General features: G+C 39.0%; 1 protein-coding gene across 2 annotated transcripts in view; it reads right to left on the bottom strand.

Annotated features, from left to right (window-relative positions):
* LOC145357003 (bromodomain and PHD finger-containing protein 3-like) overlaps positions 1-19,290 on the bottom strand; it is a 70,082-nt gene that overhangs the window by 10,524 nt on the left and 40,268 nt on the right. For both annotated transcript variants that reach the window (XM_080210042.1, XM_080210043.1), the window contains exons 5-9: positions 18,987-19,115; positions 16,673-16,985; positions 13,311-13,577; positions 3,181-3,711; positions 2,835-2,943 (exon numbers count right to left, since the gene is read on the bottom strand). In XM_080210042.1, coding sequence (XP_080066168.1) covers positions 2,835-2,943; positions 3,181-3,711; positions 13,311-13,577; positions 16,673-16,985; positions 18,987-19,115 — 1,349 coding nt within the window. The remainder of the gene's footprint in view (positions 1-2,834; positions 2,944-3,180; positions 3,712-13,310; positions 13,578-16,672; positions 16,986-18,986; positions 19,116-19,290) is intronic.

Genomic DNA, 19,290 nt, shown 5'->3' on the forward strand with positions numbered 1-19,290 from the left:
TTCAAGCTATTACCAAAGTGAAAGAGACTGTTCTGAGAGATTTCCTCTTTGCCGATGACTGCGCCCTGTATGCGGACTCAAGGCCAGAAATGCAAGTCAGTATGGACAAATTTTCCACGGCTTGTGACAACTTTGGACTCACCATCAACATTAAAAAGACCAAAGTCATGCACCAGCCTGCTCCTCATGCACCGTACACAGAACCCATAATTACAATCAAAGGGCAGAAACTACAGGCAGTGGACCAGTTCACTTATCTTGGCAGCAGCCTCTCCCAAGCAGTGACTACTGTTGCAGAAGTTAACTGCAGAATAACAAAGGCAAGTTCTGCTTTTGATAGACTGCAGTCCACTGTATGGGAACGTCGAGGAATCAGCCCAGCAACAAAACTGAAGGTCAACAGCGCTGTGGTACTCGCTACCCTCCTGTATGCCTGTGAAATGTGGACTATGTATCGAAAGCATGCAAGTCCACATGACTTGTCTTTGCAGAATATTACGCACCTGATGGCAAGACAAAGTACCAGACACTGAAGTTCTCTCTAGAGCAAGTCTACCATCAGTCCACACACTGCTGATGAGAGCGCAGACCCAGTGGGCAGGTCAGGTCATCCGTATGTCAGACGAGCACATACCCAAGCAGCTCATTTTTGGGGAACTCTCTGCTGGAAGACGCTCGCATGGAGGGCAGAAGAAACGTTTCAAAGACATACTCAAGGCCTCCCTGAAGTTGCTTGACATTAACATGACCACCTGGGAAACGCTGGCACAAAACCACCCTACCTGGCGCTGCCTCATCCACAAAGGCTGTCAAGCTCAAGAAGCAAGGTGTATTACTGAAGCACAACTTAAGCGTGAGCTGCGCAAGTCCAGGGCCACCAGCACAACAACTACAGTACCTACACAAGTCTGTCTAATATGTGCCAGGACATTCCATGCACGAATTGGCCTGATCAGTCATCTTCGGACACACCGCAACCAGCCTCAAAATGACTAATGATGTCGAGGACCTCATCGATGACGATGGACGAACAACGGAGGGATAAAAGTAGGGAGTCTTGTTACAACTGTACTGGTCGTCATTATTGACAGACCATAGCTAAAGTACTGTGAACAGTTTTGGTCACTGTACCTAAGGAGGGACATACTTGCATTGGAAGTACTTCAAAGAAAGTTCACTAAGCTGATTCCTGGGGTGAGGGGTTTATCTTATGGGGAAAGTATGAGTAGGTTGAGCCAATAGTGACTGGAGTTTAGAAGAATGAAAGGTGATCTTATTGAAACGTAAGATTCCAAGGGAGCTTGACAGAGTAAACACCAAGAGCATATTTCCCCTTGTGGGGGAAATCTAGAACTGGGTAGTGGAGTGTCAAAATAAGGGATCTCTAAACTTGAGAGAGATAACGAAGAATTTCCTCTTTCAGAGGATCACTAGTGTTTGGAATTCTCTTCCCCAGTGTGCTGTGAAGGTTGGGTCACTGAATCCATCCAAGGCTGAGTTAGTCAGATTTTTGATTGATAATAGAATTGAGGGCTATGGGGGCCAATCAGGAAGTGCAACTAAGGCTACAGTCAGACCAGCCATGATCTTGCAGCAGATTGTTTTACTCTTGTCCCTTTTCTTCTGTTACTAATTAGTCAGAATTTTTGTTAAATGTGTTTTACCAATATATGGTAATCCACTAAGCTGCTTCAAGCAACTTGACAGAAGTCATCACAAAAAAAAAGTTCTTTTCAAAAAATGGAACTTGTATCATATGAATTTAAGTCTGCCTTTGCTTTCCTTCTAGTTGTAATATACAGAATGTTCTATTTAGAACCTTTCCACCATATATCCAGACACTGCAATTTTTTTATTAAAGTTAAAAGTTAATTAATGAGATATTTTCAGTACGTAGAGTTCACCCTGAAACTCAAGCAAAATGTGTAGTATACAGAACAGTGGATATACAAGACATTACAACATACTAGAACAGCAAATAATGATGCAACGTCTGCCCTTAATAAGAGAGTTCCTGGTCTCACCACAGACATGATGGGGAGGCACCAACTAGTTGTCATTGAGAATGAATGTGGAAAAAGGGAAAACATAAACTAAAGCAGGAATAAATTTTTAAGCCATTCTTACTTATCTAAGTCAGTTTAAGAATAGACTGGTTGAGATCAATCTGCAGATCACCTGATCTGTTAGAAGACACTGCTTTGCTAAATATGGCATGTGTATTTTGACATTGGATATTAGTGTGACTGGCCACAATTTCTGTGGCAATGTTTTGGGAAAAAAACATAATTAACACCTTATCACTTAATCTGCAGGGGAATTTTGGATTTGGAATCAGGGAGGTACATGCTGGAGAATTAAAGATTTTTCTTACTTGCTGAAATTAAGTGTTGGCATGAAATATTCCAGGTAGCATTGTTTCTGTTCAACTCCCTAAATAACTGCATTCATCAAACGACGCAAGTCCCAGAGAGGCAGCAAGATTAGGTACAGCAAAGATTCAGGTCTTTATATAACATCTCAATATTTACCTCATTCACAAATGCAGAAGAGCAACATTTTCATTTCACGTGCTAGCCATTCTGACAGCATTACAAAGTCAACTCATCTCTGGCAGTTTCAATTTAGGTTTTGTACAGCCATGATGGGAAATAAATGCACACAACTCTGGGCAGAATTTTAACTTGCACCACAGAAGTGAAGCTTTCTAAATTCACTATTCCACTCAACTCCCAAACAAATATACATATTTAATTAACCTATATCTTCACATTATTTATTCCATGCACGAAAGTCAGAAGAACATTAGCAGTTTCCTTGGTTTTAACAATTACCTGTTATTGTCGAATGCCCCATTGCTTCCAAGACTAGAACTGCACTCTGAATCTGAGTAGCTTTCTGCATTTAATAATTGGGTGTGTTTTCCAAATCCATTTGAAAGCCCTGTGCAGAAAATATACAAGCTTTTAGCAAAACATAGCCCTCAAATATAAAGCACTTGAAAGAAAATCCAAAAGACTGACTCGCCCTGCTAAATAACACTATTGACTGACCACAGAGCAGCACCCAACACAACTGCAAAGAAATCCATTGGCTATACTTTTAAGCTGTCTAAAAAAAAAGGCTCACAGCTGCTGACAAACAGCACTTTGGAGGAGAAAGGCAATGGGGAAAGATTACCTAGGTCTGCAGGAGTGCAAGGAGATTTCTCACTTTCACTGTCAGAGCTACAGCTCAGGCTTTGAGGTCGTTTCCTCGACTGGCGTCGACTCTGTAGTTTTGAGAGCGTCCCTGGTGAAGTATTCAGTGGCAATTGCTCTGTTTGATGCTGGCTGTCTCCATTCTCCATGGGCTGACCAGAGCCCTTCTGTAACTTCATGCCATTTTTGGCCTTTCTAAAGAGAACAGAGGTACGTCTGCCCACTTCATTGACTGACTGGGTTGTTGTGTCCGAGGTAGAGAGCGCTAGACCATTTACACCACTGTCACTGAGGAGACGCTGAAGAGTATGAGTGCCTAGGGCTTCCTTTTGTAGTGTTTTTCTGTTCAGGACATCGCTGTCAGATTTAATTCGTTTGTGCAGTCTGCTGTGTGCCCTGCTCTCACTCACAGGTTTGAGTGTAGGAGGGTCTGTATGGGTTTCAGAGTCTGAGGGTGAAGGTGCAGGTCCAGTAGGTTCTAATGTAGGTGGTAGTGAAGATTTTGAATCATCTGTGGGGAGGAGGGGCAAAGAAAACAAATTAAACACATTTTTCCAAGTTTATATTCACTCCAGTTCATTCAATTTCCAAATATTTGGCTTCATTAAACTTAACATTTATTTATTAGCCCTAAGTAAGGCTTACATTAACGCTACAACGAAGTTACTGTGAAATTCCCCCTAGTTGCCACAGCCCGTTGCCTATTCGGGTCAATGCACCTAACCAGCATGTCTTTCAGAATATGGGAGGAAACCAAAGCACCCAGAGAAAACCCATACAGACACGAGGAGAACGTACAAACTCCAGATAGTGAGTGACTCAAGCCGGAATCGAACCTGGAGTCCTGGCACTGTGAGACAGCAGTGCTAACCACTGTGCTGCCCTACATGTGTGTTTTCTACACTGCATTAAATGACTGATTATTCTAGATAACGAATTAGTGCCTGTTCCAACTTTGAAACAAAGCAAAATGCATCTAAACCACTTTTAATATAAAAACTGTTCTTGCAGAGTTGTTTTCTTCCATATGAAATTTTCCATCTCCTTTACAGAGACAATAATTATGGTATGCATGTACCGAGCTACCCTATGCAGTGGCTCTTTCATACCAATGCACGTATTAAATCAGATTATGGCAGTAGTTTTAAAACCGGAGCTTAGGCACATAGGTTATTTATTCCCGAAACCTAAACTGGTGGCTTTCTATAATAGGTAGCTCATCCACAACTTCAAATCTACTCCACACTCTCGCTTTTACCCATTTATTTTCATGTCTCTCTCTCCCCTATCCCCAACAACTTCGCCATTCTCTATCCTATTCCTATTTATCCATGCTTTCTCCAACCATCTCTCATTCCCCTCCCTACTCCTTCCACTTCTGCTTCAAATCGGTGCATTCAACCCATGTATTCTTCCCACCACGAAACTCAAATGGACATTCACTACCCCTTACACTGCTCCAGAATGGTTGGCAAGAGGCTAGAGATCTGTTAATCATCACGTTGTTTTCATTGTTCTTTTCCTGTCCATTCATCTCAAAGTCGTGTGCACTTCCAAAATTTATTCTCAAGTTAAATTAGAATAAAGAAAGTCACTACCTATGTAATCCTCATCTATTTGTCTTTGCCTGTGTCTCTGTGAAGTGAGTAGAATGTTGACATTTCCCATCAAGAAAACACTCAAACACTTCAAAATGCAATGTAGTTCTTGAAAAATAAGCTAAAATTAGCATGAGGAAGACGCTGTTTCAACATGATACATATCCTGAAGTTTACAGAACACAGAGAGCTACAATTGATGTGTAATTACTGCAACCTGTCATTTCTCACAACCACAGCTCACATTTTAAAAAAAGCATTTTTCAATCTTCTCGCTAGTTTTCCTTCAAACTCCTTTTTTTGAAGAGCACCAAAATGCAAACTGCTGGGAACTAAAGAAAAATATCCGTGTGAGCTGACCAAAAGGCATTGATGCATCCTGAAAAAAAATGGCATTGACAATCTCCAATCAGCCACTAAGGCTTACAATAGGGGTGGCACAGTGACACAGTGGTTAGCACTGCTGCCTCACAGCGCCAAGGACCAGGGTTTGATTCCCAGCTTGGGTCACTGTCTGTGTGGAGTTTGCACATTCTCCCTGTGTCTACATGGGTTTCCCCCAGGTGCTCCAGTTTCCTCCCGTACTCCAAAAGATGTGCAGGTTAGATGCATTTACCATGCTAAATTCTCCTTCAGTGTACCGAAACATGCACCGGAGTGTGGCGACTAGGGGATTTTCACAGTAACTTCAATGCAGAGTTAATGTAAGCCTACCTGTGAGTAATAAAAATAAATAAATAATAAATCTGGGCAAAATTTTCAAGCTTTTCAGAGTCCAATGGTATTCATAAGACATGACATTCAAGAAAAGAATTACATTTTTAGACTAACCTTTATGTCAAGATGTCACAAAATACTTTAAGCCAATGACGTTTAAAGCACAGCCACTGCAGTAATGTAGGGAAGGCACCAGCCGAGTGTGACGTTAGTGTTTCTTTAAATTTTTTTAAAAAAATCATGTTCTCTGCAGCTCTCACAGCCTCAGCTTTTCTCATTGTTGTCTACTAGAGGTGCCTTAATTGTTCCTTCAGTGGCTTAAAAGGACTTTGTTTAATTTTATTTCGGGATTTTTATGACCCTGCATTGTTAGGAGGAAGGTCGTGTGTTTTGGACAGTTTTTTTCCCTCTGTAGTGAATTTAAGGTTTCATTTTCTGTTTTTGGCTGACAGCAGTTAGTTTTGGAAGGGACAGCAAGCTGACAAGTGTTTCTCTCACTTTCTCTCTCCCTGTTTTATAGCAATTCCGCTGGTTAGCAGAAAATAAGGATTCTGGGCTTCTTGGAACATCTGCTGTTGGTGGCTTCACCAGAGTTTCTTCCCGGTGTTCTGGAAACCTGTTCTGATTTCACACTGTTCTGGATGTAGCCAGAGGACTGTCAGAAGTTAGAAGGCTGAGAAGTCAGGGTTTCAATTCTCCAACCAAAGGACTCAGTTCCAGTGTTACATGAGCGTTAGTCTTTGCTGTGTTAAACCTTCGGGTGGGGTTTTTTGTCTATGGAAGTTTTGTTTGATTGGAACATTTTAGATACATTTGTTAAGGGTTATACATTATTGTGGTTGCTTTGCTTTTGGTTATAAATGATGGAAGGTATTGTTAATTTTCCTTCCATACATGTGAACTGCATTCTTAAATAAACTTTGTTTGATAAAAGTGGGTCATTTGAGTCATACCTGATGTGAAACATATCATGCTAACCCTAACCAAATTCAAGTGCAAACCTTATGATCCAGGCCGACTTCATAAAACACTTCTGGAGTTTCTAACCTGGATTAATCATACAGAGTCACATAATCAGTAACATAAGCATGGCCAGATTATGTGTTTTCACTGGTTGAGGGATAAGTGTCAGATTTTGAACATTAGCCATGGCTCAGTTAATGGCGCTGACATCTCTGCATAACAAGGCTCTGGGTTCAAGTGCCACTCCAAAGCTCGAGTCCAAAATAAAAGCTGATACTCCCAATGCATATTGTAGGAGTGCTCTATTGATAGAGTGCCATCTTTCAGATGAGATATGAAACTAAGGCCCTATCTACCTATTTGGATGGATGTAAAATCTCACATAGCATAATTTAAAGAGCAAAGGCATTATCCCCAATGTGCTGGCTAATATTTATCCCTCAAACAACCTCACAAAAAAGGCAGATTATTTGGTCAATAACACATTGCTGTTGGTGGGAGTTTGCGAATCACAAACTGGTTGCACATTTTCGACTGCATTACAAATTTGACCATTTTTCTCTTTCAAAGATTGATCAACTTACTGAGGCAAACTAGCATTGCTTGTTTATATCCAGAATCTTTCCAATGCCAAACAAAGTGGAAGAGCTATACAGAACCAAAATCAATGTCTTACATCAATACTCACTGGCCTGCATTTATTTAATGGATATATTTTCACATGGATAATCTTCTTCAGTAAAAGGAATAAATGAAACAACTGATGACCTTATTTTAAGAACAACAAAATGTCACAGGCATGATACACGCACACTTCATTGACTAGAGTGCTTTGAGACATCTGGTAGCTGTGAAAGGTGCTATATAAATACAAACCTTTCTGCTTTCTTTACAAATATGGATTATTTATCCAAGTTATATTGTGAATTTTCGTTTGCACTTTACCCCTATCTATTCCAGTTCCACTGTCCAAAATTATTCTAATTAGTGCAACTTCCAATTTATTAATTTAACTGTTAGTCAAAGAAACTCAGCATCATCTAAAACCCGGGTCAGTAAACCAATCCACCAATCATTTCAAGAATCCAGAGCAATCACATTTCTTAAAGGACACACCTACATTCTATTGTTAAGGCAACATGGCTACATCCTTTGTCTGAACATGGGCAGCACCCACAGAATGTTCACTGGTACAAAATATCCACGTGCAAAGCAATCTTAATGTGCTCTATACTTCTAGGCTGAAGCGTGAAACATCAAGCACATTCCAATTTACTGACCCACCTGATCAAATATGTGAACTAACCTTTGATTAACAATTGGACTTTTAACTCTTAAATTAACACTGCACTGTCTTATTAGTGAAATTTTATTTATTAGTGCCACATGTAGGCTTACATTAACATTGCAATGAAGTTACTATGAAAATCCCCTAGGCGCCACACATCTTTTGGATTGTGGGAGAAAACTAGAACACCTGGAGGAAACTCACGCAAACATGGGGAGAACATACAGGCTCCACACAATGACCCAAGCCAGGAACTGAACTCGGGTCCCTGGCACTGTGAGGCAGCAGTGCTAACCACTGTGCCACCAAAAATAATACATTCCATAGTACATAATCATGATATACCATCCTGTAATTGGAAAATATCATGATCCCTTATCTACCATGTGCAATTCCACTGGAGACTGCCACTTAATATACCGTAGTGTTTTTTATATTCCCTTTGCAAGTCCTGGATCCACAGATGTATTTTTTCTGCAAGACTCAAAATCGATTTGCAAATGTGGAACTTTAGCTAAACAAGGACATAAGAAACAAACAGGGAAGGCAAAGAAAAACTTTCATTGACCAGTTAAATTTACAAGCTAAGCCAAAGCAAAAAAACTGCTCCAAATATTTTTTGAAATTCTTTCTGCATGCATTTCATCTTAGTTTGAGCATTAAGCTGAGTAGTACCACGGGAAATAGATTTCTGCCGGAAAAGATAAAACTTAAAATCTCAGAAAAATAATAAAACATATGCATTTGTATTTTCTGCAATGATGGCTTCCATTTATCAGCCATTCTACATGAAAAGTGTTAGCACCAAATTTATACAACTTCCCAGACAAATCATTGTCAGCCGAAAGCTTCAAGTTGCCAGGCTACCCAGCACTTGTGCTTTCAGCTTTTAGAAATGCTTACAATTGACAGAACATTGATATGCATTGCACATGCCAGGACTCACTGTTCATATCCATACTCTTTCCATAGCCTGGCACACCAACTGAACATTTACTGAGAAAGAAATTCACAAGAAAACTATTTTTACAACAGTTAAAGCAAAGAAGTGTAATTTTTTGGTACGAATATCAAAGATAAAAGTATAAACTGTAACTTTTACTGCGTTAATTTCAGTAAAAGTAATGGACACTGTATTTAAGGAATTGGTTAATTTATTATATTATGACACTTAAAACTTTAAATAATTACAAAAATTGAGTCATTATTTTACATACTATATCCTAAACAATACAGCAACTGTCTTCTTTTAATTTGTTTGTTTTTGCCCAATAAGTAGCGGCTACTCATTTCAATATCAACAACCTTTGCAAAGACTGCACTATGAATCAAGTTTGGAAGATGGTTTTAAATAAAGTTCCGAATTTAAAATATTTATTCAATAGATTTTACTCGAAGTACACTGCATACAGTACAGATATACTTAGTTATATATTTCTTTTCCTCTATTAAAAAATCCAGCACCCTGTAAATTGGTGGCAAAGAACTACTTATTTTCCATGAATCAAACAAAAACATTTATCTGACCTTCTCAAAGTGCTATTTTCAATTTTTCTAATGCATAAATCTATTTTAAACAGATGGATATATTAACATAGAACACAACAGCACAAACAGGCCCTTTGGTCCACAAGTTGCACCGATCATATCCATACCTACCAGGCCTATCTATAACTCAATCCCATTAAATCCCATGTACTCAACCAGAAGTCTCTTAAAACACCCCAGTGAGTTCACCTCTACCATCACCGACGGCAGCCGATTCCACTCACTCACCACCCTCTGAGTGAAAAACTTACCCCTGACATGTCCTCTATGCCTGCTCCCCAGCACCTTAGACCTGTGTCTTCTCGGAGCGACCATTTCAGCCCTGGGAAATAGCCTCCGAGAATCCACCCTATCTATACCTCTCAACATCTTATAAACCTCTATCAGGTCGCCTCTCAATCTTCGTCTCTCCAGAAAGAAGAGACCTAGCTCCCTCAACCTATCCTCAGAAGGCATGCCTCCCAATCCAGGCAACATCCTTGTAAATCTCCTCTGCACCCTCTCAATAGCTTCCACATCCTTCTTGTAGTGAGGCGACCAGAATATTGTGGTCAAATTCTTAAAAATCCTTCCCTCTTGATTATATTGAATGCATTGTGTAGACTAACTCCATTTAGTTGTGAGAATTCATTCAAAAAGGAAGGCAGAGAGGAAACAGGCAACTATAGACCAGTGAGCCAAACGTCAGTAGTAGGGATGTTGCTAGGGTCTATTATCAAGGATTTCATACCTCGGCATTTGGAAGGCAATGGTATAATCAGACAAAGTCAGCATGGATTTACAGGAGGGAAATCATGCTTGACGAGTCTATTGGAATTTTTTGAGGATGTAACTAGTAGAGCTGACTAAGGAGAATCAGTGGATGTGGTTTATTTAGACTTTTAGAAATCTTTCAACAAGGACTCACGTAACAGACTACTACGTAAAGTTAGACAGCACGTGGGGCTTGCGTGTGTCTTGAGACTGGTAGAAAGTTGGTTAGCAGATAGTAAGCAAAGAGTTGGCATAAATAGGTCTTTTTCTGATTGGCAGTCAGTAACTAGTGGAGTTCCACAGGGACTTAAGAGTAGGACCCCAACTGTTTATATATTAATGATTTGGAAGAGGGAACTAAATGTATTATCTCCAAATTTGCAGAAGATACAAAGTTGGGTGGTTGAACTGTGAGGAGGATGCAGAGATGCTTCAACATGATTTGGACAGGCTGAATGTGTGGGCATCTGCATGGCAGATGCAATAAATGTGAAATTACCCACTTTAGTAGCAATAATAGAAAGACAGATTATGGTCTAAATGGGTGTAAATCTGAGGGATAAATACTCAATGAGACCTTGGCATCCTCGTGCATCAGTTGTTGAAAGTAAGCGTGCAGGTACAGCAGGCAATAAAGAAGGCAAATAGTATGTTGGCCTTCGTAGCAAGAGGATTTGAGTATAGGAACAGGGATGTTTTGCTGCAATTGTATAGGGCATTGATGAGGCCACATTGGGAGTACTGTGTGCCGTTCTGGTGTCCTTATCTGAGGAAGGATATCCCTGCTATTTAGGGAGTCCAGTGAAGGTTTACCAGGCCGATTCCTGGGAATCTGTCATATGAGGAGAAACTAAGTCAGCTAAGATTATATTCACTGGAGTTTAGAAGAATGATCTTATAAAAAGAGGGATCTCATAGAAACTCCTAAAATTCTAACAGGTTTAGATGGGGTAGATTCAGAAGGAATATTCCCAATGATGGGGAGTCCAGAAGTAGGGGTTATAGCTTAAGGATAAGGGGTAAACCTTTTCGAACTGAGGTGAGGGGAAATTTCTTCACCCAGAGAGTGGTGAATGTGAGGAATTCACTACCACAGAATATAGCTGAGGCCAAAACTTTGTCTGGTTTCAAGAAGAAATTAGATATAACTCTTGGGCTAAAAGATCAAAGGATTTGGAGGTGTGGGGGGGGGGGGGTCAAGATATTGAATTCAACAATCAGCTTCAATCAAAATGAATGGCGGAGTGGGTTCGAAGGGCTGAATGGCCTACTCCTGCTTCTGGTTTCTAAATAACTCAAAAAAAAACCATGAAAATGCTCCACATTAACTGTTTTATCACGATGAAGGAAACTAAGAGGTTCATAGGTTCATTTTTCTTCAATGACAGCATCTGTATGCCTCATAAGAGATTATGGGCACGATCTTACCAGGTCGCTGCGAAAAATCAGATTCGCTTCCGGTCTCTTGTCTCATGCAACCTTATAGGCCCCTTTTGCCAGTGAGATCAGCTTCATGATCAGAAAAGGAGCAAAGCCAATTTAAATGTTTTACATATCATTAGCGAGTCTGGTCTCACTTGCATTTACCTCTTTGCTGATCGGTCCTCATGCTGATAAGAATCACAGCTGATCTCTACCAGTGGAAACCAGATGTGATGGCCTTGCTAGGGCAGTGGGTGAAATTGGAGGCCACCAAAGCCCCTGGGCAGTCAGGGGCACGGTTAAGCAGTGCCAGCCTGGCAGTGGGTATCAGGCACCCTGGCAGTTTCCATGAAACATCATAAAAGTGCCAGGCAGAGTGCTAAGAGGGTGGGATGTGAATGGGAGTGGAGCATGAGGGGGATTGGGGGGGAGGGACTTTGCAAGGAGTAATATGCAAGGGGCATCATCGCTGGGGCCTGGGGGGTGAAGAGAGGGGCGTGGAGAGGGTTGTGACGGTGGGCCCAATGGAAGGATCTCAATGCCAGCTACTAGAGCTTACGGTCCGCCTCCCCCCACCACCAAACTGGCAAGAATTGCAATTCTGCTCAAAAAAGTGAGAGTCATAAGATTGCATTTTCAAACTCACCCAAAAAACAGGTCTTTTCCTGCTTGTTCAGCACTTAGAATATTTTTTGTAAGATTGTGTCCTCTGTCTTTATTACCCAAATCAGAATATTAATCAACTGCTGCATTAAAAACACTGACTGACATCAGTCCTCTCATTAGTTTTGAAATTTGTTCTCAAACTTCTTTCTAAAGCTTTTACTACACTGATGCCGCAATTCTGTGGCGTACGAACAACAAAACGATGTTTGCTGTCACTACCTCCGAAACTGACAGCAACTTCTGGAATTGCTGTCGGTGATTCTGGGCCATAGGGTGCACTAATGTCCCCCCTTGACAAAAATCAATTAGAAATTACAGAACATCTGAATATTTGTCCTTATACACTATTAGCCTCAATGTAAAGACCCTTGAAAAAAATTTCACCTTGTCAAATGAGGTTTAACTGGGGGTAGATTTTACTGGGTTACTGGTGCTTTGCCTCAGAGATCAATAGTATCAAATTTGCGAAAAGTTGGGGGCAGGAGAGTAGGTGGCAGGAAGGCCACTCACAGAATTGTACATGCTCCCTGCCTTCAAACCCGCAAGTGGGAACAATCCAGCCCTGGGTTTTAATTATGCATCAAGTACACAATTACTGCTGGAAAATATACAATTGTGAAATGTCACATTTTTCCATTGAAAGAAAACAATTATTGGGACTTTTTTTAAATCATAAAGTTTGATTATGTTTCAGCTTCTACCTTAATCTCATGTGTATGTTCCAATCATTTTTTTTTAACTTCCCAGTGTAATTAAAAGTGAAGGATAATCAGCTAATTTACTTTCTGGCTGGTGATATATGAGAATTCTTAACTGTGATTGGCTGCTTACCCCAATTAATGAAATCAGGCATCCAGCGGCAGTGGAGATCTCTTTGAAATAGTGCTGGATTTAAATGGTCAAAAATGGGGAAATCCAAAAGCTAGTGGCATTTGCTACCAAATAAACCTGTTGGACTTTAGTCTGGTGTTGTGAGACTTCTTACTGTGTTTACCCCAATCCAACGTCGGCATCTCCACATCATGAAATCCATGCCATACAGAGATCACTTAATCTACGTGGACATCTTTCTTCAAGACCACAGTAAGCATCATCACTTTACAGTCACTACAAGATCAGCACCATAGAGATTATGTATAGTTAAATACCACAAACCTCTCTCAGCACTATCCTCGTGGCTTTCTGTCAGTGGTTTTCCATTATCCTCCTTCGATAATTCAGAGTAGTTGCCATTATGCAGGTGCTGCTGTTGAGCCAGTTTATGCCTGATGCTGTTGATTTCTCTTCTCAATAATCTTACTCGCTTTGATCTAGCGCCACTTGACTTCATGGTGCATGTTATGTCCAATTTATCTAGCAACTCTTTGAGCTGGTCCTCCAGCGACATATGGGCTCTGTTCTCTGGTATCAGCATGTTATCCACTGAAGAACAAATCAAAACATAAAATGAATCCAAAAATTCCCCATGGGCAGCAATTGATGTTGCGCTTTTAATTTTCTTGATCTGGTTTGCATTAGGATTAAAATACATGAAAGGATCGTGGAAATATTGAAACGAACATAACATTTTGACATTCACCATTATGAATTTACTTTGTTAACACTTTGACCCCAGTTAGTTCACGTTTACCATATGTAAATTAGTAATTATGTAAATATTAAAATTTAGCAATAATATCCCACTGCATTGCAAAAAATACATTGATCCACAAACTGAATTTATAACCAATTATGTTTAAATTCTAACTTAATTAAAATTTCAAATCGTATTATTCTAATGAATAGTTCACAAAAATTACAGTTTTGGTCATTAAATGTACAAATGAGGTTAACTGCCAATATTTAATGCATTATATGCAAAACTCTGTGGATTAACATTAATACATTTCAGTATCAAATTGTAAGCAACGGGCAAAGTTTATCAATATAAACACCAAATGACTGAAAATGTGTGATGTTTGAACTAAATATAATTACATCACATTCAATGTAATAGGTTTGACAGATGATGAAAGTTGGGGATTAATAAGCACATGATGACACATTCACCCAAGGTGTTCATTTTCAAAAAATCAAATGCAACCATACATTAATAGTTAAACAGAATAGATTCCAGTTGGGATAGATTAGTTTATCTAGAAATGAAATTAATACTATTATTTATAAACTTGATATGTAATAGTTTGAGGTATTCTAGTCACTGTTTTAAGTAGCATGAACAATTTGAACATTTTTGCCTTTGCTGTTAGAGCCAGCAGAGTAGACTCTACAAAGAACTGCTATTCTTTCTGGATATTATAGCACTGACCTCCAGCTCACTGTTTTTGCTTTACCTTCAGTGCTGTGGAATTTTAGCTGCTTTATAAACAAGTGTGCTCCACAGCACTGATAGCCAAGGCAACCAGACCTGCTTTTATTTCACTCACTTCACTCCAAAAATGAAAATTCATTGTTCCAAACATTTAAGTCTCAACTTTCAATTTTTTAAATTAATTCTGCTTTAGTTTTAATGCAATTTTCAAACAATGAGCCTTACATTCAGTACATTTTAAACTCCGCATAAAACAATTTCTGATATCAACTCAATTATACTAGGATACAATACGCTACTAATCAAGAAATTTAACATCAGAAACTTAAAAGCCCAAACGTCATTTACAAATCATTCCATGCCATCATCCACAGCTACTTTTGCAAGTTCCTCCAACCATAAATGGCAACTCTCACTTTCTATTCTTCTGACACTGACCTCTGCCTCAACCCCACTTCTACTTCAATGGCACAGACTTCATCCACCTTGGCTCTACATTTTCCCTCCATCACATCCCCTTGTGATCTCTCACCCTGTCTTCAAAAGCTTCCACACACAAATTACTCTGACTATGTCTTCACAAACGTTTGATTATGATGTCCCATATTTTAAGGGCAATTGTTTTAAAAGGTACATTCTTGTTACAAACTTTTACATTGAGTTTAAAAGTATTTTTCAAAATTGAACCGTGGGCAGGCAACATGGCACCTTTCTGTGTTAGTTCAAACCTTGTAGGAATGGTATCTCTAGAGCTAGCTATAAAGAGGCATTAAAGTGCAAAAGACTCTTCCAGAGATGTCCACTGAATTTTCTAAAACACGTGAAAATCCTTTTTATTTCCGAGAAAACAGGAAATAGGAAGGGACTTCAAAGGATCACAATGTAATTGACTTCTATGCCTGGTGAAATAATTATTGCTTGAAATTTAACATAATCATTTTTTGTGTCTTTTTGAACTGTATAAAGGAGGCTGCATCATCTTGGCGCGGCAGCGTACATACAGAACCTACAGGAATAACTCTAAAGACATCAAAGACGTTTTCTCTTTGCCACTCAGAATCAAAAAGGAAGGTTATCTAGAAATTAACTGTTGTTCGACTGAGAATAATCTAGACAGTCTTTAAGTGGCATAACCAGTGAGGAACAAGGATCCTTCTTTCTCTCCCAAAACCTGCATGACCGGCTGAATCCAGGTGAAAAGGGCAAACACCAACTAGTCAAAATATAGCAACTGTTAAACTGAACCTCAATTTGCAACCCCCTCATGGTAGAAAGAAGGAATTCAAACAACAGGCCCACAATGTTATCTCACACAGAGACTGATTAGAAATTTCCTTTATCTGCATTTTGATCTATGTATCTGTATTTTAGTTAATAATTTTAAGTCTCTTTCATCAGCAGTTTCAGTATTAACTAACCTTTATCTTGTTTAAAATTAAAGCTTGCCTGCTGGGTTATTTCTAATTTTAACTGTTCAAATTAAAAAAGTGAGCTAAATGCACAGACAAATTCTTAGTTTATGGGCCACTTTGAGGAAATGCCTTTTACATGGTCATGACTTTTAATTTGGTGCCTATTTAATACATTCTCTATTCTGTATGCTTTTGTTTTTTTTGAGTATACCTCTTACTCCTGAGGATAATGTGAAAAATAATGGGTAACTAAACTACTGCAAAGAGAGAACTATGGAAACAGGAAGAAATATGACTTTAAAAGGGAATTAAAATAAGCAGTGCAGCTCATGTTTTACGGGTATAAAGTTCTGCCTTTCATAAACCTGTTGCCTTGATTAAATAAATGCTCATAACTGGTAAATTGCAGTAAAAGAAAAAAGAAATCTGAGAAGGTAATCATTTTCTAACATTTGTTATATGTAGTCAAAAATAGGATAACCTAAATTTCTAATTTGAGTCAGAAAAGCATGGCAAAGTTTATCCCTATAAGGACTGATTAAATGTGCAATGCCACACACATAACATGCAGTTTGCTGTTAGCAATATTAACTGAAAGTACATTATTCAATTAAAGAAATAGAACAATGCAATTTCATTTTAGAATATTAACCATTTTTACAAACATCTGGGATAATTTACAGAATGTTTTTTGAATCCATCAACTGAAAATCTTGGTTCTCCGCACTTTCCAATCAAATAACAGAAGAAAATATTATCCTCCCACCACCAATCTGTACTGTCAGAGTACCTACCATCCTCCCAGGAGAAGCGGTAGAAGTTTGCCAAATTTGGTGATTCAGGTAGATGCATTCCAGTTTCATAGTCATACCCAATGTTTTCAGCTTGCCGTCGTGCACACCTCAATATGGAACCTCCAATATCTCTCAATCGCACTGCTGCCCGGTAGAATATAGTTTCCTTAGCATTGTACTTCATACAGTTGTTTATGACCAGGTTAAAATCCGTTTCAAACTCATCAAGAGTTTTGTAACAATGAGTTTCTAGCTTTTTCCTCATGGTGGAAAAGTCCATAGGATGCGTAATAAACTCTAAATAATCTGGAACCTTGAAAAACAAAAGCATTAATAGTGAGCAGTCCTCTTCCACTCCTCCCAAAAATACTTATACTGAAGAGCTCACCATCGAGACCCCTTTTAAAAATAGGATCCTGTATGTTTTATTTGTAGATTTCCTTTTAAATTTTAAGCAGTGAATTTGCTGCAGTAAGGACCTTCCAAATTAGTGCATGCAATATTTTTATTTTTATGTGTGCTTAATAATATTATCAGCTATTCCATTTGACTGTAATTTTCAACAAAATGATGAACAAGATTATGTTGAGTTGATCATATTTTGTGATCATTTCACATGTGCCAAAGATAGAACTCTCTTCAAACAGAGGTCATGCATTCAGTGGTTTATCAACAGATTCTAAATCATGTGGAATGACTGAATCCACACCGAGAATCATAGAATCGCTAGAGCAGAAAGAGGCCATTCAGCCCACTGAGCCTGCACTGACAACAATCCCACCCAGGTTCTATCCCTGTAGACCCTGTCAATCTCCCTGACACTAAGGGCAATTGAGCATGGCCAATCAACCTAACTCCCACATCTTTGGACTATGGGAAGAAACTGGAGCACCCGGAGGAAACCCACACAGACACGGAGAACGTGCAGACCATGGGGAGAACGTACAGACTCCATAATCATCCAAGGCTGAGGTCCCTGACGCTATGAAACAACAGTGTTAACCACTGTGCTACCGTGCCATCCACACTTACCTAATATAAGCATGATTTTGATATATGTATCGGATTCAAATGATTAAATATAAAATGTAAAACCATACATAATATTCTGGGAAAAATCAACTAAGTAACGGAAGTGATTTCATGGAAGTAGAATGGGTGGGACCAGAAATTTGGTCAAAGGTGCACTCTGCTAAACTCCTATCAATTGGATTTGCCAGCAAGAAGTGCATTGTTTATTCTCTACCCAACAGCACTGTTGGTCAAGCTGCAGCAGTTCAACAAGGTAGCTCACCAGCAATATCTCAAGGGCAATTAGGGATGAGCAGTAAATGCTGGTCTTTCTAGCAATGTCTGTCTATAAATAAAAATAATTCAAATAACCGAAATAGGTCATCTAAACATTTTCCATAATTTAATCCGAGACTTAAAAACCTATGCAGTAAGTGGCTGATTGAACAACCCTTATTGCCACATTCAAAATAAAATTATTCATGATTCATACCAGCAACACTAGAACTGCTGGCAATGTTTCACACCAGAACCTCAGGTGTACTGTGGAATGTAGTTATTCCACATACCCACTTCATATGTAGTCTATTATGTACATGACTTGCGTATTATGTATATCCATGGCCAGAAAAATCAATAAAGGTTTGGGCTCATTATTCTGATGACAGAAATCAAACCATATGAAAGATATGTATCCAAAATAAACAATCTAGGCTGTACTGTTTACCTAAAATCACATTCAATGAGTAAAATCCAACTGGGGATTAGGGGTGAACAGTGGAGGAAGCAGGGGGAAATGAAAAGGGGCTGAAGCACCAAACAATCTAAATTTATTCAATAGAAAATATTTAAAATGTATAAATTTACAACAAAAAAATTCCATTACTTTCATTTGAAAATGTAACTGAAAATATTTGCTATCGACGCTAGTGATAAATATATATAACCTGCACAGTGGTTAAGAACGTAAGAGATAGAAGCAGCAGTCGACCATTCTGCTGCTCGCCTCTGCTTCATTATTCAGTAAGATCCTGGCTGATCTTGAACCTCAACTCTACACCTTTCTCATGTCCCTTCATTCCCCAAGAGCACAGAAGTCTATAGTCTTGAAGATAATTAACGCTGGAGAATCCACAACCCTCTGGTGGAGACAATTCCAAAGATTCACAACCAAGAAATTACTCCATCTCTAAATGATTAGTCCCTTAGCCTGAGGCTCTGCCCTGGTGTCATAGCCTCCCTAACTAAGGGAAACAACCTCTGTGTCAAGCCCTTTCAGAATCTTCTATGTTTCAAGTCTTACCTCTTTGAGGCTTACAGGTTGTGCAAATATATTTGCTTGATCTCTTTCTTGAAGTTGATCCAAAATTTGTCTCAAAAACACAATAAATGGTGTAAGTTGCAATTCCAAGGCAACTTGTTGAACTTTAACCTGCAAAATGTCAAAGAATACAAGTACATTCAAAATACTGGTGTACAATGATGTGACAAAGATGGTCAAAATTGTAGTTAAATAAAAAGAAACAAGCATTAGCTTTACTTTATTCTTCAATAGTCTCAATAGCAGGAAACACCAGGATGTTTTTTTCAATGACAAGTTTACTGCA

Source organism: Carcharhinus amblyrhynchos, chromosome 22 (assembly GCF_965287045.1).
Source record: "Carcharhinus amblyrhynchos chromosome 22, sCarAmb.v2.hapA, whole genome shotgun sequence".
NCBI classification, from domain to species: Eukaryota; Metazoa; Chordata; class Chondrichthyes; order Carcharhiniformes; family Carcharhinidae; genus Carcharhinus; species Carcharhinus amblyrhynchos.